At 43.3% G+C, this 14,044-nt stretch overlaps 1 protein-coding gene across 1 annotated transcript; it reads left to right on the forward strand.

The window, feature by feature from the left end:
• Positions 1-4,948: 4,948 nt before the first annotated feature.
• LOC310799930 (uncharacterized protein) lies at positions 4,949-13,535 on the forward strand (the record flags this gene model as incomplete). The annotated part of the gene is made up of 6 exons (XM_083662538.1): positions 4,949-5,013; positions 6,223-6,327; positions 7,182-7,288; positions 7,409-7,535; positions 10,647-10,697; positions 13,295-13,535. 6 exons carry the CDS (start codon positions 4,949-4,951, stop codon positions 13,533-13,535), a joined length of 696 nt encoding a protein of 231 aa, XP_083518664.1.
• Between the last annotated feature and the right edge of the window lie 509 nt (positions 13,536-14,044).

The following is a 14,044-nucleotide window of genomic DNA, read 5'->3' on the forward strand; positions in this document are numbered from 1 at the left end:
TTGGTGTTGGTTGCTTTGGTTAGGCTATGTTACTGTGGTAGACTCTGCTGTAACAAAGGAGGAGGTGGTAGGGAAAAAAGTAGATCAGCCTCCTCAGTGCTCCTGAACCTGACTACAGGCTGTATGAAGCAAGTACAACACATCCAGGATGGTAGTAACTCTTAACTTTTGGCATGTTGATAGTGTCTGACAGACACTATCCTTTAGTTAGGACCTAAAGGATCCCCCCTCCCCCCTTTCCTCTGCTCCACCTGTCTGCATTAGTGCACTCCCCAGCAGAGCCCGTATCAGGCTAGATGAGATTCTGGAGCGTGGGATGTAGGGCTGTCAAAATAGCCCCAAAATCATATTCGAATATTCCCTCTAAACAAAACATATTTGTTTGAATATATTAAAATACTAAAATAAATAAAAATTGCGTGCGTGGCAAACCAATACAACCAGAGAGCTTATATAACTACTTGGTAGCCTATATTTATTTCAACATAAACATTGTTTCCCCCCCATATATATTGAGCCAGTAATACAGTAGTAGCCTACACTTTTGTACTGTTTTTAAATACCAGAAATTATTATTATAGACAAATAGACACAGCTTCTCCTTATATTGGTTTTTAGTGAGTTTACTGCATCATGGAAGCTATTGAACTAAAACAGGAATTTTCCACAAAAATATTAATATAAAATACAAGAAGCACTAATAGCTACAGAGAATACATTTGCCGTTACCGTTATGTTACATTACATGGAAGGTTATACACGGGAAGATTACTGGAACAATTTCATTACACACAACAAAATGTCACAACTTTTCATAAACTTTCAAGGATTTGAACAATTCCATGAGTTTTACAGGCCTGGAAAACAAGATTTTGAAATCCCATGACTTTTCCAGGTTTTCCATGGCCATGGGAACCCTGAGTTAAATGTTTCTCTCTTCAAGTCTCCTTTACAACCAAAACCTTTACCACAGACTGAGCAATTAAATTGTTTACTCTCCTGTGTGGACAACCATGTGTCTCTTGAAGTATCCTTTATGACTAAAACCTTTACCACAGACTGAGCAATTCAATTGTTTATCTCCTGTGTGGACTATCATGTGTCTCTTCAAGTCTATTTTCTGACCAAAAACTTTACCACAGACTGAGCAATTAAATTGTTTATCTCCTGTGTGGACTATCATGTGTCTCTTCAAGTTAACTTTCTGACTAAAACCTTTACCACAGACTGAGCAATTAAATTGTTTATCTCCTGTATGGACTATCATGTGTCTCTTCAAGTCTCCTTTCTGACTAAAACCTTTACCACAGACTGAGCAATTAAATTGTTTATCTCCTGTGTGGACTACCATGTGTTTCTTCAAGTCTCCTTTCAAACCTTTACCACAGACTGAGCAATTAAATTGTTTATCTCCTGTGTGGACTATCATGTGTTTCTTCAAGCCTGCTTTATGACCAAAACATTTACCACAGACTGAGCAATTAAATTGTTTATCTCCTGTGTGGACTATCATGTGCTTCTTCAAGTCTCCTTTACGACCAAAACCTTTACCACAGAGTGAGCAATTAAATTGTTTATCTCCTGTGTGGACTATCATGTGTTTCTTCAAGTCTCCTTTACGACCAAAACCTTTACCACAGACTGAGCAAATAAATTGTTTATCTCCTGTGTGGACTATCATGTGTGTCTTCAAGTGTTCTTTATGACTAAAACCTTTACCACAGACTGAGCAATTAAATTGTTTATCTCCTGTGTGGACTACCATGTGTTTGTTCAAGTCTCCTCTATGACCAAAACCTTTACCACAGAGTGAGCAATTAAATTGTTTATCTCCTGTGTGGACTATCATGTGTTTCTTCAAGTCTCCTTTACGACCAAAACCTTTACCACAGACTGAGCAATTAAATTGTTTATCTCCTGTGTGGACTACCATGTGTTTCTTCAAGTTTCCTTTATGACTAAAACCTTTACCACAGACTGAGCAATTAAATTGTTTATCTCCTGTGTGGACTATCATGTGTCTCTTCAAGTGTGCTTCATTTGCAAATCTTTTACCACAAACTGAGCAGCTGAAGTGTTTCTTCCTTGGAACTTCACTGTTTTTCTGTGAGCCTAAACCTGACTGAAGTTCACTAGTTTCCACCCATTCACCATCATTGTCTTCAGTCTCAGAAGAGTCTGAAGTCTTGTCATCACTAGTTGGTTGTGAATTACTAGCTAGATGTAAGTATATAAAGTTCCTGGCTGGTTCTGATACTCCACAGTCCTCTTCATCAGCTTCTGTTTTCATCTGTTCAGTTGAGCATGTGGCTACAGGCTCTGCCTCTCTGTTCTCTTCAGTTTGGCTTTGATGAAGCTGTGAGGACTGAGGTTTCTCTTCCTCCTCTTCACTCTTCACAGGGACAACAGAGAATGGGAACATGGTGATATCAGCCTCCTCCAGCCGTTGAAGCTGCTCTCCCTCCCTCCTGATCCAGAGTTCCTCCTCTTCCTCTTTAAGGTGTGGGGGCTCTGGTCCCTCCTGAAGCTGCTCTCCCTCCTCCTGACTGATCCAGAGTTCCTCCTGTTCCTCTTTAAGGTGTGGGGGCTGTGGTCCCTCCTGAAGCTGCTCTCCCTCCTGACTGATCCAGAGTTCCTCGTGTTCATCTTTAATGTCTGGGGGCTCTGGTCCCCCCTGAAGCTGCTCTCCCTCCTGACTGATCCAGAGTTCCTCCTGTTCCTCTTTAATGTCTGGGGGCTCTGGGTCCTCCTGAAGCTGCTCTCCCTCCCTCCTGATCCAGAGTTCCTCCTGTTCCTCTTTAATGTCTGGGGGCTCTGGTCCCTCCTGAAGCTGCTCTCCCTCCCTCCTGATCCAGAGTTCCTCCTGTTCCTCTTTAATGTCTGGGGGCTCTGGTCCCTCCTGAAGCTGCTCTCCCTCCTGACTGGTCCGGGGTTCCTCTTTAATGTGTGGGGGCTCTGGGTCCTCCTGGTCGAGACTGGGGCTCCACTCCTGCTGCTCAGCGGGAACTAACAGCTGCTGGAGGTCTGGAGGCAAGGCTTCTCTGTGTAACCGCACAGCGTCCAGCAGTTTATCTTCATCACCCGCAGTTAGGTGCTGCTTCACCACAGCTCTCAGCTTCTGGACTTTAGACATTTTAATTTACACACAGTGACAGGAACTTTTCCTCCTGAACTTTACTGACAAACTTCCTTCAAAGCTCCAATAGCTTCACAGCTAACGTTAGCTTCACAGCTAAACCATTAATCTGAGTCCAGTGAGTCTTCTTCCTCTGATCAACGGAGCCCTGGTTCCACTTCATATATTCCTGATAATATCGTCCGCACATACGAGTCTTCTGTTTGTAAATTAAACTTCTTAAAGTATTATAAACGGGAAATAGGCTAGTATGCTACTGCTAGTGCTAACGTTACTCTGTGTTGTTACAAGAACGTTTTCATGATGGCCGCTTCAACACGTTACCCAATACCCAGAATGCCTTGCGGTAAGAAATGCGAGCGGGGTCGGGGGGAGGGAGGTGATGGGGGAGGGGCGCAGTGAGAACCTGGTGAGAACACAACAAAACTGCTCCCTACGCTTTTCCTGTTCCTTGTTTCTGGCGATTTCATTGTGTATTTCGAGAGTTTTACATTCGAAACGGCTCTCACCCATGGATGTATTAAGCTCTCATCAAGATAAAGCGAGGGAGGAGGAATTTTCAAACTGATTCTGCCTACCTGGAGTGTACTAGTCTGGGCACCTTTCACCCCGCTTTTTGTCATGGGGGCGTAAACCACGGAACCAGAATGAACACCGGAAGGAGATGCACCAAAAAACGTCTTTGTTGCCGTTAGCTTGACGTCTCTTTCCTCGATTAATTGTCTGATGCAAAGCTTCTGTATTGGCTTAAAATATGTGAGATTGTGAATCCGCAATGTTTCTACAAGAACTTCTTCAAAACCTTCGTTCGGTACGTCCATCTTTTGTTTTGTTGTTTGCCGTTCTGCCGTTGTGTGTAATTGTCAAGTTAACGTAAAAGTTGACGAGCTATATCCGCTTGTTACTTCCTGTCTATGGCGGGGCTCTAGGCCGGAACCTAACCTGACGCTGCCAGATGGACGGTATAGCTCCACATAGGTTTCACTAAACCAGTCGATCTGGGTTTGAAGTCACCAGACCCACTGACGGAGGCGGGCACTTTGTCCAAGCTACTTGGCAGGTGATTGGATGACCCATCTGTCTATCACCGCTGGTGGGTGTTAACTTCAACCAATCAGATCGCGGAAGGTGCCTGTAGATGATCTCCGTGGTATTCATTGATTGAGTCCTCGCGGTCGTAAAGTCACCTTCGAAGCATTTAGTTAGATTATAACGAACTAGTTGTGTGGCTTAGCCTTCCCAAATGTTGAGGGTCGTTTTTTAGAATTTAATACATAGAATTGGGAACGTTACATTCAATTTCATTCACTTTGTCTGTCACTTCCGCGGCGGCAGCCATGTTGACAAGTGAAAAGAACTACAAAGACCATGTACCCACTACTTGCCCAGACGAGCCAGAGCCCGCCTACGGCCGCCGCTGATTGGTCGAGCCGGCATGGCTCGACCAATCATCTTAACTGCCTGTGCAGGTCCAGACCGTCACGGAGAACCAAATGCAATGTGAGTTCACGTGACGGGCGGTTTACCAGGCTAGCCGGAACCAGGCAGGGTGACAAAATCAATTGTGAACGGAGGCCAGGCTCTATGGGCAGCGAGGTTAGGAGTGTACGTATTTGTGGAGTAGGGCGGGACATGCCTTCGCTGTCAGTCCAGCAGCGCCCCCTCTTGCGAGTAGACGAACATAACCACGTAGTCCAGTCCAGTCGGTGTGTCAGTCAGCTGCCTAGGTTTTTTTTGACAAAGAGCAACTAAATAGTGCTAAATAATAACCTCATTTACAGCCACCAGATTGTAGCAACACAGTCTGTTAAAATGGCGAGGTACCTAAGGCCTCCAAACACCTCTCTCTTCGTTAGAAACATCTCGGACGAATCCAGGTATGTTGTTGTTTCTACTGCTGGTGTGTGTGCAGCATATCCAAGCTAATGACTGTTAGCTCAAGCAGATGCTAACCAAGATGGCTAACAACGTTGCGAGCGAGCCCCGTTATTTGACGCTAATAACACATATATGGCTCGCTAATACCTAACGAACAACGATAACGAAGAGCTATATGCTTCATTGCCTTGTTGCAGAGAACGTGATAAGAACGTCGTCATAAATCATAATGGTTCTGTGTTGTTGATAATATGATTGTGTCAATATTTATGTAGACAACGTATGATGGAAACTCCATATAGGTTTAAGCAGTGTAAATAGCTGCATTTATTTAGCCGATCTATTTTTAACTAACTTACGATCCTCAATCCAAAGATGGACTCAGCCCTTTCATGGCAGCCCACCTCAGACAGTCGCAGATGTTCCAGTCCGCATGTCTGGGAACGCCCATACAGGCTCTGGGAACGCCCATACAGGCTCCAGGAACGCCCATACAGGCTCCGGGAACGCCCACAATAGACGCTGGGTTAGCCTGGGGGCGGGGTCAGGGTGGGGTAAATTCCCCCGTTCTATCCATTCAGCAAAGTTTAATTAAACTTCTTAGTTAGATGAAACCTACCTTTGCCTATAGTTTAGGTAGGAATGTGTACCTAAACTGCATGTTTTTTTTATGCAAACAAATTGCCAACTAGAGAGAGAGAGTAGGCTATAGGCTTCAAAATATACCGTTAGTCGACTGAGCCAAAACGTGAAAACAAAACACATTCATGCCCCCCCACAGATAATGTCACAAAAAACACAGGTTAGGCTACTTACATAGCACATGGAACTGAACCACTTTTGTGCTGTTTTACTTTTATATTTTGCTTTATGTGCTCAAGGCTGATTTGCCAACAAGTTGGAAGTGTTAAATGAAATAAATATAGCCTCCGTTAAAGTACTTTTGCTGTGGTAATTTTTTAGTAGTCTTTGATATTGCCAGTTCTATTTACTACTAATGTTACATGATGATACGATACAGGACCTTTCTGGCTTCCATGGCTACTGCAGCTGCAAGCTAAAAATGACAATACCTTCTTTTTTGGGGAAAGCAAGTCTGTGTGCATAACATGTATGGTCAGATCCAGCGCTGGCACCTGCACACTGGGCTCCAGCTAAATGAATCTGCTAGCCAGCAGAATAAATGTCCTTATTTCATGACACTTTAGGCCAGAGGAGTTACGGCGTGAGTTTGGTCGTTATGGTCCTATTGTAGATGTCTACGTTCCACTTGACTTCAATACACGACGGCCAAGAGGATTTGCTTACATTCAATATCCTTTATACTCTTAATTTCACATATTGGAAATGGTGTTTTCACTGAGGTATTGCAAACTGTTAATTCTAACTTTTAGTTTTTATATTTTCAAATGTTTAGCTCATTGCATGGGAATATTTTTTTTGCTTGATTTTAGTATATTGTATGCCGATTTAAACATATTCCTAACCAATATTTCTTCTGTTGTTGCCTCAGAAATGGTAAAGATACAGTTCTGGAGACCCCACACCAAAGAAAGTTGAAAGGCGGTTGTAGAGTAGATTCAAGCCAAAGACACCCAGGTGACAAGAGCAATAGTGGAATTTGGAAAATAAAGAGAAGCCAAAAGCATGAAGACACAGAGAGAAGAAAGAGAGAGAGCACCCAGGCTTCCATTTCTCTACCAAATCCAGAAAAAGCAGTTTATTGGGCAAAGACAAGCAGGAAACCTCAAGTTCTTCTCCCAGGCCAATAAAGAGCAAGCTGAAGGTCAAAGGTCAAGCATGTTAAAGGTAACGAGCCAAACTTTTTGTATCCTACCAAACCATATCACCATCTCAATATTTGTCTTGTGTCCTCACACTTTCCTAAATCACAAGTGGGCCTATTTGATTCAGTTTTATACTTTGTAGTAATCATAATGACGTAAGAAAATTCATTTAACTTTTAAATGACCAGTTGAAAATTTCTCATATTTAACCACACTGGACATATCAGTCCAGTTGCTCCATGTATGTGCCTTGACAGAGTGGAGCCGTCAGCCTGTGTTGTAGCCTTGTCTTTGTAAATGTTGTGCCATGTGCAAGCTTTCTATTCTGTCCCAACTTTCCAAAATCCACATCTGAAAAATGAAAAGCCTTAACAATACAGCACGTTTGAGGACATCCGTGATGCAGAGGATGCTCTTCACAACCTGGATCACAAGTGGGTTTGTGGGCGCCAGATTGAGATCCAGTTCGCCCAGGGAGACCGCAAGAGTACGTTTTCATCCATATCTAAGCGGCGTTACACTGACAGCAAAGACTGTAGATTGTAAAGATTTGTGAACTATGGAGTCAAATCTTCCCTCATGTCTTGATTGCAATGTGTCCATCCAGCACCTAACCAGATGAAGACGAAGGAGCGCCACTCCCCTCGCAGCGGCGACGACGACGATCGGGACGGCCGTCGCAGGCGATCTCGGAGCCGCAGCTATGATCCACGCAGGTCCCGCAGCCCCAGGAAGTAAGTTCATCTGCTGGGAAGTAGGGATGCGCTTTTTCCACAAATTCCAAACTCGATCATTGGTAACGTTAACGAGCAATCAATCGATTAATTGTAATTAAAAATACAACATTTTCCAAACCATACCAAATGCGTTTTTTCCTCAATAAAACCTTTATTTATGCAGCAGCAACTTATTGTATATTTCTCACAGCATTGCATAGCATAGCCTATGCTATGAAACACATACAAACGTGGAGGCATAACTTTTCAGGTGGAGGCGGAGTGGAGGGTGATACGGCGCTATGACTACCTCCACTGTAGGGCTGTCACTTTTTCCCCAAATAAAGTTTGAACGAACATCGAATTGCCCGCAAAATGTTTTTTGGTAAATTAAAAAAATATATATAGATATACATATATATATATATATATATACCGGTATATATTTTTTTTTTTTGCAGGCCAGGCCACCGGGCATCAACCCGACGTGCTCGATTATGCAGTCCGCGCCTGCCGGTTACATCGTATAAATATATATAATATAATATAAAATATTAAAAGAATATAAAAAAAAATCCTCAGCTATCCTCATGGTCCAGTCAGTCAGCTCCTCTCCGCTTCTGTGTTAGCTTGGACGCTCACAGTCACAACACTGCCTCACAAACTTGGCTGCATCCAACTCGAGACAACTTTCCAGACCCTGGAGACAATCTTTCTCAGAAGAGACTAACGCGACAAATCTGGAGACTTTTTCTGACATGGGATTAACATTACCAGCAAGCGGCAGTTGGTTAATTTTGGTTAATTAATACAAATAATAATAATAATAATTCGAACATGGCAAATTACATTCGAACATGCCCCTCCTCCCCCACATTCGAAGTTAAATTCGAATTTCGAATAAAAAGTGACAGCCCTACTCCACTGGCGGAACAAAAGGCGTAACACAATTATTCACCACCCCGCTTTCATCACTTTCACATCGGAGACGTGGATCACATATTCTGTAACATTTACCTCTTTCAAGGCTGGTGTGAAAGCGGCTCATGACTGCAGGTCAAACTAAGCAGGCATGGCACTGATCTAACATTTACCATCCTTACCCACAAGGTTGGAGATTCAGACTAGTTAACCATGACGGACACTCTGTTATTTTCTGCCATTGACCTTCTGTGGTGTTCATACCAGTTAATAACAAAGTTAGTTAGTTAGGTAGTAGTATAGTTAGTTAAGAACACAAATAGCTGAATATGAGCCTCAGTCAAGACTGTGGTTTGCCTTTGGTTTATTTAGTTTCCAAACATGAGTAAGTGCCGACTGTCAGATGTCAACATCCGTCTCCTTATAGACGGTTTTAACTTGACAACAATAACAACCATCACAACCCACCTGAATATCCGGTTTACTTCCTGTATACATAGCTGAGCTCAGGCTGATATTCGGCTCATATTAAATGTTAACGTTAGGCCGTGTCTCCGACAGACACATTAACAAGTTAGCCTATTTCGGTCTTTATGTATTGTAGTAGTTAGTAGTAGTTGTTGTTGTTTTTGATAGTTGCCATAACAACCACCCCTGTCGGAAAGACGTGCACACGCTGGGTAGTAGGAAGCGTTGTTGTCTGATCGGGAGCTAGCCTGAGAGGCTAATAAAAGCTACATGTTACAGAGTAAGGCGACTATCAGTACGTTATTGCACGCATAGGCCTATCTTTACATTTAAAAAAAAACAATTGAAGTAGGCTATGTCAGTGTTTTCCCCTGAACAGCTGAGAAAGTGGACACTGTAAATAGTGAGCACTGTGAAGCTGATACAATTCAGGTGGCGGTAATGCAACATTTAAGGATGCCAACCGCCATAAAACACAGAAGAAGAAGCTGAGAAAAAGTGCTGTGGGGTTGCAGCTGGTGAAAACCGTCTATACCCATAAAGCCTGGCAAGTTGTTTCCTCTTGCGTTTGGATTAGCGCTCTCTGTGCGGTCATTTGGAGCACAACAGTTTGAATGGCATTGTTCTTACCTGCTCAAACAAATCAAATTAAAAGAGTAATAAATACTCCAGGTTTAGAATAAACCACTACGGACATGCTTTGGGTGAACGTGCCCTAAGAATTTACATTCATGGCTGTGAATGAGGATTAACATATTCATAGTTTAACTCGTTGTTCCCAAAGTTTGGGTCGGGGACACACAGGTGTGTCGCAGGAGACTACTTTGGGTCGCCAAATAAATGTGCAGAATTTCTTCATCTTTTATTTAAAATATGTATATTGTTCTACTGAGAGGAAATAAAAACAATGGGACAGCCTGTTAACTCTGCCTAAATGCATTTAAAGTATTTGAGATGAGATGAGATGAGATATACTTTATTGTCCCCGGAGGGAAATTTGTCTTGGGCATAAAAGTGCACATAGCCGCAACCCGGCGTTACAAACAACGTCAAAGACAGAGACAGACAGGGACATTAACATTGCACAACTCCACAGTAGAGAGAACCTGTTCGGCATGAATTACTCAAGCTCTATTGCACAAATTGTATAGCTCATAACATTCCTGAGATTTAGGAAAATAAAAGAAAATAGAATAGTACCCAAATAAAAATAGTGGACCCCTCAAAATCGTTACAGCTGCTGGCATAGTTCCAGTTAGTGCTGTAGTGTACATGACATACACTAAAGGATGAATCATCAATGTTACCCCATTAAGGTCAAAATAATAACCAAAAGGGAAAAAGATCTGGCAGTACAGCAAACACAATAAATTAGTAAAGGCAAAATAAAATAAAATCCGTAAAAATCATATAATCAATCAAATCAATCTGTAAGAGAATAAAATATAAGAAATAAAATCATATAATCAATAAAATCAATAGAAGCGCTACAAACCAGCCACAATGCGAAAGGTGCTCGCTAATAAAATATAAGAAAATAAAATCATATAATCAATCAAATCAATAGAAGCGCTACAAAACTGCCACAATTCGAATAGTGCTAGCTACACCCGTGGAGAGGGAGCTGCAATGAATATGTGTATATTTGACGTGTATGTTTTCATAACGTGCATAAAACAAAGTTATGATTTATCAAACATAAATCTCTTAAAAATGGTTGTTTTCTCTCTCTCTCTGTAGCTCTCGGTCCTATGGGCGTCACAGGCGAAGCAGAAGCCATGAGAATGAAAGGTAGGTCAATGTGTTGCTCTGCAGCAGTAAAGGCTGTTACACACCAAGAGCGTTGTGAATATACAGCACGAAATTGCGATGCGAGTTTTGACCCACCTGTCAATCACAGCCACAGATGTGTACACGTCGGAAGCAAAACATTTTTTTTTATTTTTTTCCAGATTTTTTATCCCCCATTAGTGCTCATTTTAATTTATGTATCCTGGTTGCTGCTCCACCCTCTGCCAATCTGGGGAGAGCCGAAACTTGCTCCATGCTTCCTCCGAGACATGGGCAGTAGCCAGCCGCTTCTTTTCACCTGACAGGGGAGGCTTCACCGGTAGGACATAGCACGTGGGAGGTTCACGCTATTCCAACCAGTTCCCCTCCCTCCGAACAGGCGCCCCGAACGACCAGAGGAGGCACCACTTTAGTGACCAGGATATTGCATGTTTTGGTGAAGGGGTTCCTATATGAAGGAAACCCCCAGGGGGCATGGGGAGAACATGCAAACTCCACACAGAAAGGCACTCGAGGACATGGGGGCGGGCACGCATTCCTTCAGCGCTCACAGCGTCCCAGGTGGGAATCGAACCCAGGACCTTCTAGCTGTGAGGCGACAGCGCTTACCACTGCACCACCGTACCCCCAAGGAAGCGAATTTCTGACAAATCGACCGTGGTTCAAAAAAATAAACGCCGCAATAACGTTCAGTGAAACTTTGCCGTTGGTATGCACGGTTGCATTGACTGATATAGGTTTGGAAAATATTATTGACGTGCGAATTAATCGCACGAAAAAAACGCTTCCGATGTGTAAGGACCTTAAAGGAACACTCCGCCCATCTTCAACCAGCTTTGTATCATTAGAACATCAGTAGTATATCAGAAAACTGTAAACTGTTTTGAAGTCTGTCATTTAATTTGACAGTTATTGAGTGTTAAAGTGTGGACCAGTGGTCCACACTAACTCAAATTAATAACTCATTAACTCAAATCAACTCTCAATAACTGTCAAACTAGATGATTGACTTCAAAACCGTCATCTAGTTTGACAGTTATTGAGAGTAGGGATGTCGAAAATCATAATTTTTCTTGACCGACAACCGACACTCATTAGCCGACAACTGTCGGTTAACCGAGAAGATTAAAATGCGCTATTTTACTGTCTGTGCCCCATTAAACCTTAGGCCTACCAAATGCTTGATTTTTTTTCAGTAGAAAGCGTTTATTTTTACATCTACAAGCAGAAAAAAACACATTAACAAAACGAGAAAACAAGTTGAATCCTCCAGCCATCTAAACAAAAACATTCCTCGGATAGGCTATGATAGGAGCTGCACGCATTTGCAGAAGGGGGAAATACGGAGGGAAAAAACCCATACTCACGCTCACAATTCTTAAATGAATTATCTTACTGCATGTGTCGTAAATAGTCTAATAAAGCCAGCAGAAACTAATTTTAAAAGCTCAGAATGAAACGTGTCGCTAATTGAACGAATTTCCACTTTGAATAGCACATCAAGACACCGCCCCAAGCCTTCACGCTGCAGGGCGCACTGACGAAGCGCTTATTGCTCTCCTTCTGACATTCTCACTAATTCAACAGTGGTTTACCTGCTTTTGAGATCTGCAAAAAAATAGTTTGCTTCTCTCTCCACGCTTCTCCCTCTCTCTCTTTATCTGCGACGAGGGCTGTAGGTGGCTATTATGGTCTCTGTGTGTCCGGCTGCACGACATGACGACGAGTGCAGCAAGTCCGCACGCTGACAGCTGTCAGCATTGCGGGACTCGGGAGGATGAACAAATGAGGCAGGCTGTCCAAACTTTTTACCGATCTAATATGAGATGCAGAGAAATAATTATATATTAATAGCCGATGTGTTTAGAAGAGCATTCTCACTCTTGCTGTAATCGTTGTGGGATTATTACACCTGAGAGACAGACAGACCCGGAGAGAACTCAATTTACGGTAAAAGTGTGGATTCCTCAGTGAATCGATGTGGAAGACGCAGCTTGTTTTGAAACGCGTCATTGAAAGTAACCTCATGGTTTCATGACAGCAGCTGGAACACAGAAGGAGCATGACTGACTGGCTCGCTGTAGTCTGACTCTGCACAGGGCAGGGCGTCTTCTCCCGTCTGGTCAAAGCAGAGGGGAGGCGGGGGTGTGGCGCATGTGTGGAGCTGAGTTTATCACAGAGCACATCTCGCACGTGGGGGGAGAGGCGGACAGTGCACACTGCTTTTCCATTTGGAAAAGCCTTTCTCTAAATGAATGTTGTTCTGGCAGTGGCAGGAGCTTTTAATTCCTATATAATGCTGCTACAGTAACTACTTAGGCTAGTTAACATTGTTGCTTACCGCGAAGGAGGGGAAAAAAACACCATATTGGCAACACGTTGTATGCCAATTTAATATGCAAATTAACCGTTTGACCGACATGCTTAACCGACCAATGACGTTGTCGGCGGTTAACCGGTTAACGGTTAACCGTCGACATCCCTAATTGAGAGTTGATTTGAGTTAATGAGTTATTAATTTGAGTTAGTGTGCTATTATGTCTCACTGGACGCACACCTATCATTGAGTAATTGTGGTTCAATGTTTGTCCCACCAGGTACAGAGGCCCTCCTCCCCGTAGCCGTTCAGTGTCCCACTCCTCTTCGCCCTCCAGATCCAGGCCCAAAGGCAGAAAGAGCCAGTCCAGGTCCCCCAGCCCAGCTGAAGACCTCCACCCCTCCTCCAGCTCCCAGAAACAGTCTTCAGGGCGCTCCCCATCACGCTCCTACTCTAGATCCTTGTCTCGGTCGTGCTCTCGGTCCAGGTCCTGGGCAGGCCGGAAGTCTGGAGGCCACTAACTGTCCGCTCTTCCAAAGCCCTCTCATTCTGTCTCCAAGGATGTTTGTGTTAAACGTTTAAAGTCGAACTGAACCCGTTCGTCACGTGCATATGAGTCCGTTTCAGACTGAAAACATAGTTTGTCTAAGATGACAGGTTGAGAGGCGGGTCATAGTATCATGTCGATGATTTTATTTGACAATTCTGGGGACTGGATTAGGCTTTGGCCAATCCTGGCGTGTTCCGCCTCCAAATCGAGTGGGATTCAGTGTGTTGTGGCGCTCCCCTCGGGAAGAGCCTTTTGACGGGAGGTTAGTGGCTGAGTGGAGCTCAGTGAGCCGCAGGCAGCCAGCTGCCTTCGTGTTACATTACATTACATTACGTCATTTGGCAGACGCTTTTATCCAAAGCGACTTACAATAACACATTTTTTGTCAGCAATAGAACAATCAACTATGGAGCACAGTCTATGACAACTACAACTTCTGAAGGAACAGTGGTACAAGTTTAGGTTAGTGGTACAAGGTTG

The sequence above is a fragment of the Poromitra crassiceps genome (genome assembly GCF_964638095.1).
Source record: "Poromitra crassiceps genome assembly, chromosome: 29".
Lineage (NCBI taxonomy): Eukaryota > Metazoa > Chordata > Actinopteri > Beryciformes > Melamphaidae > Poromitra > Poromitra crassiceps.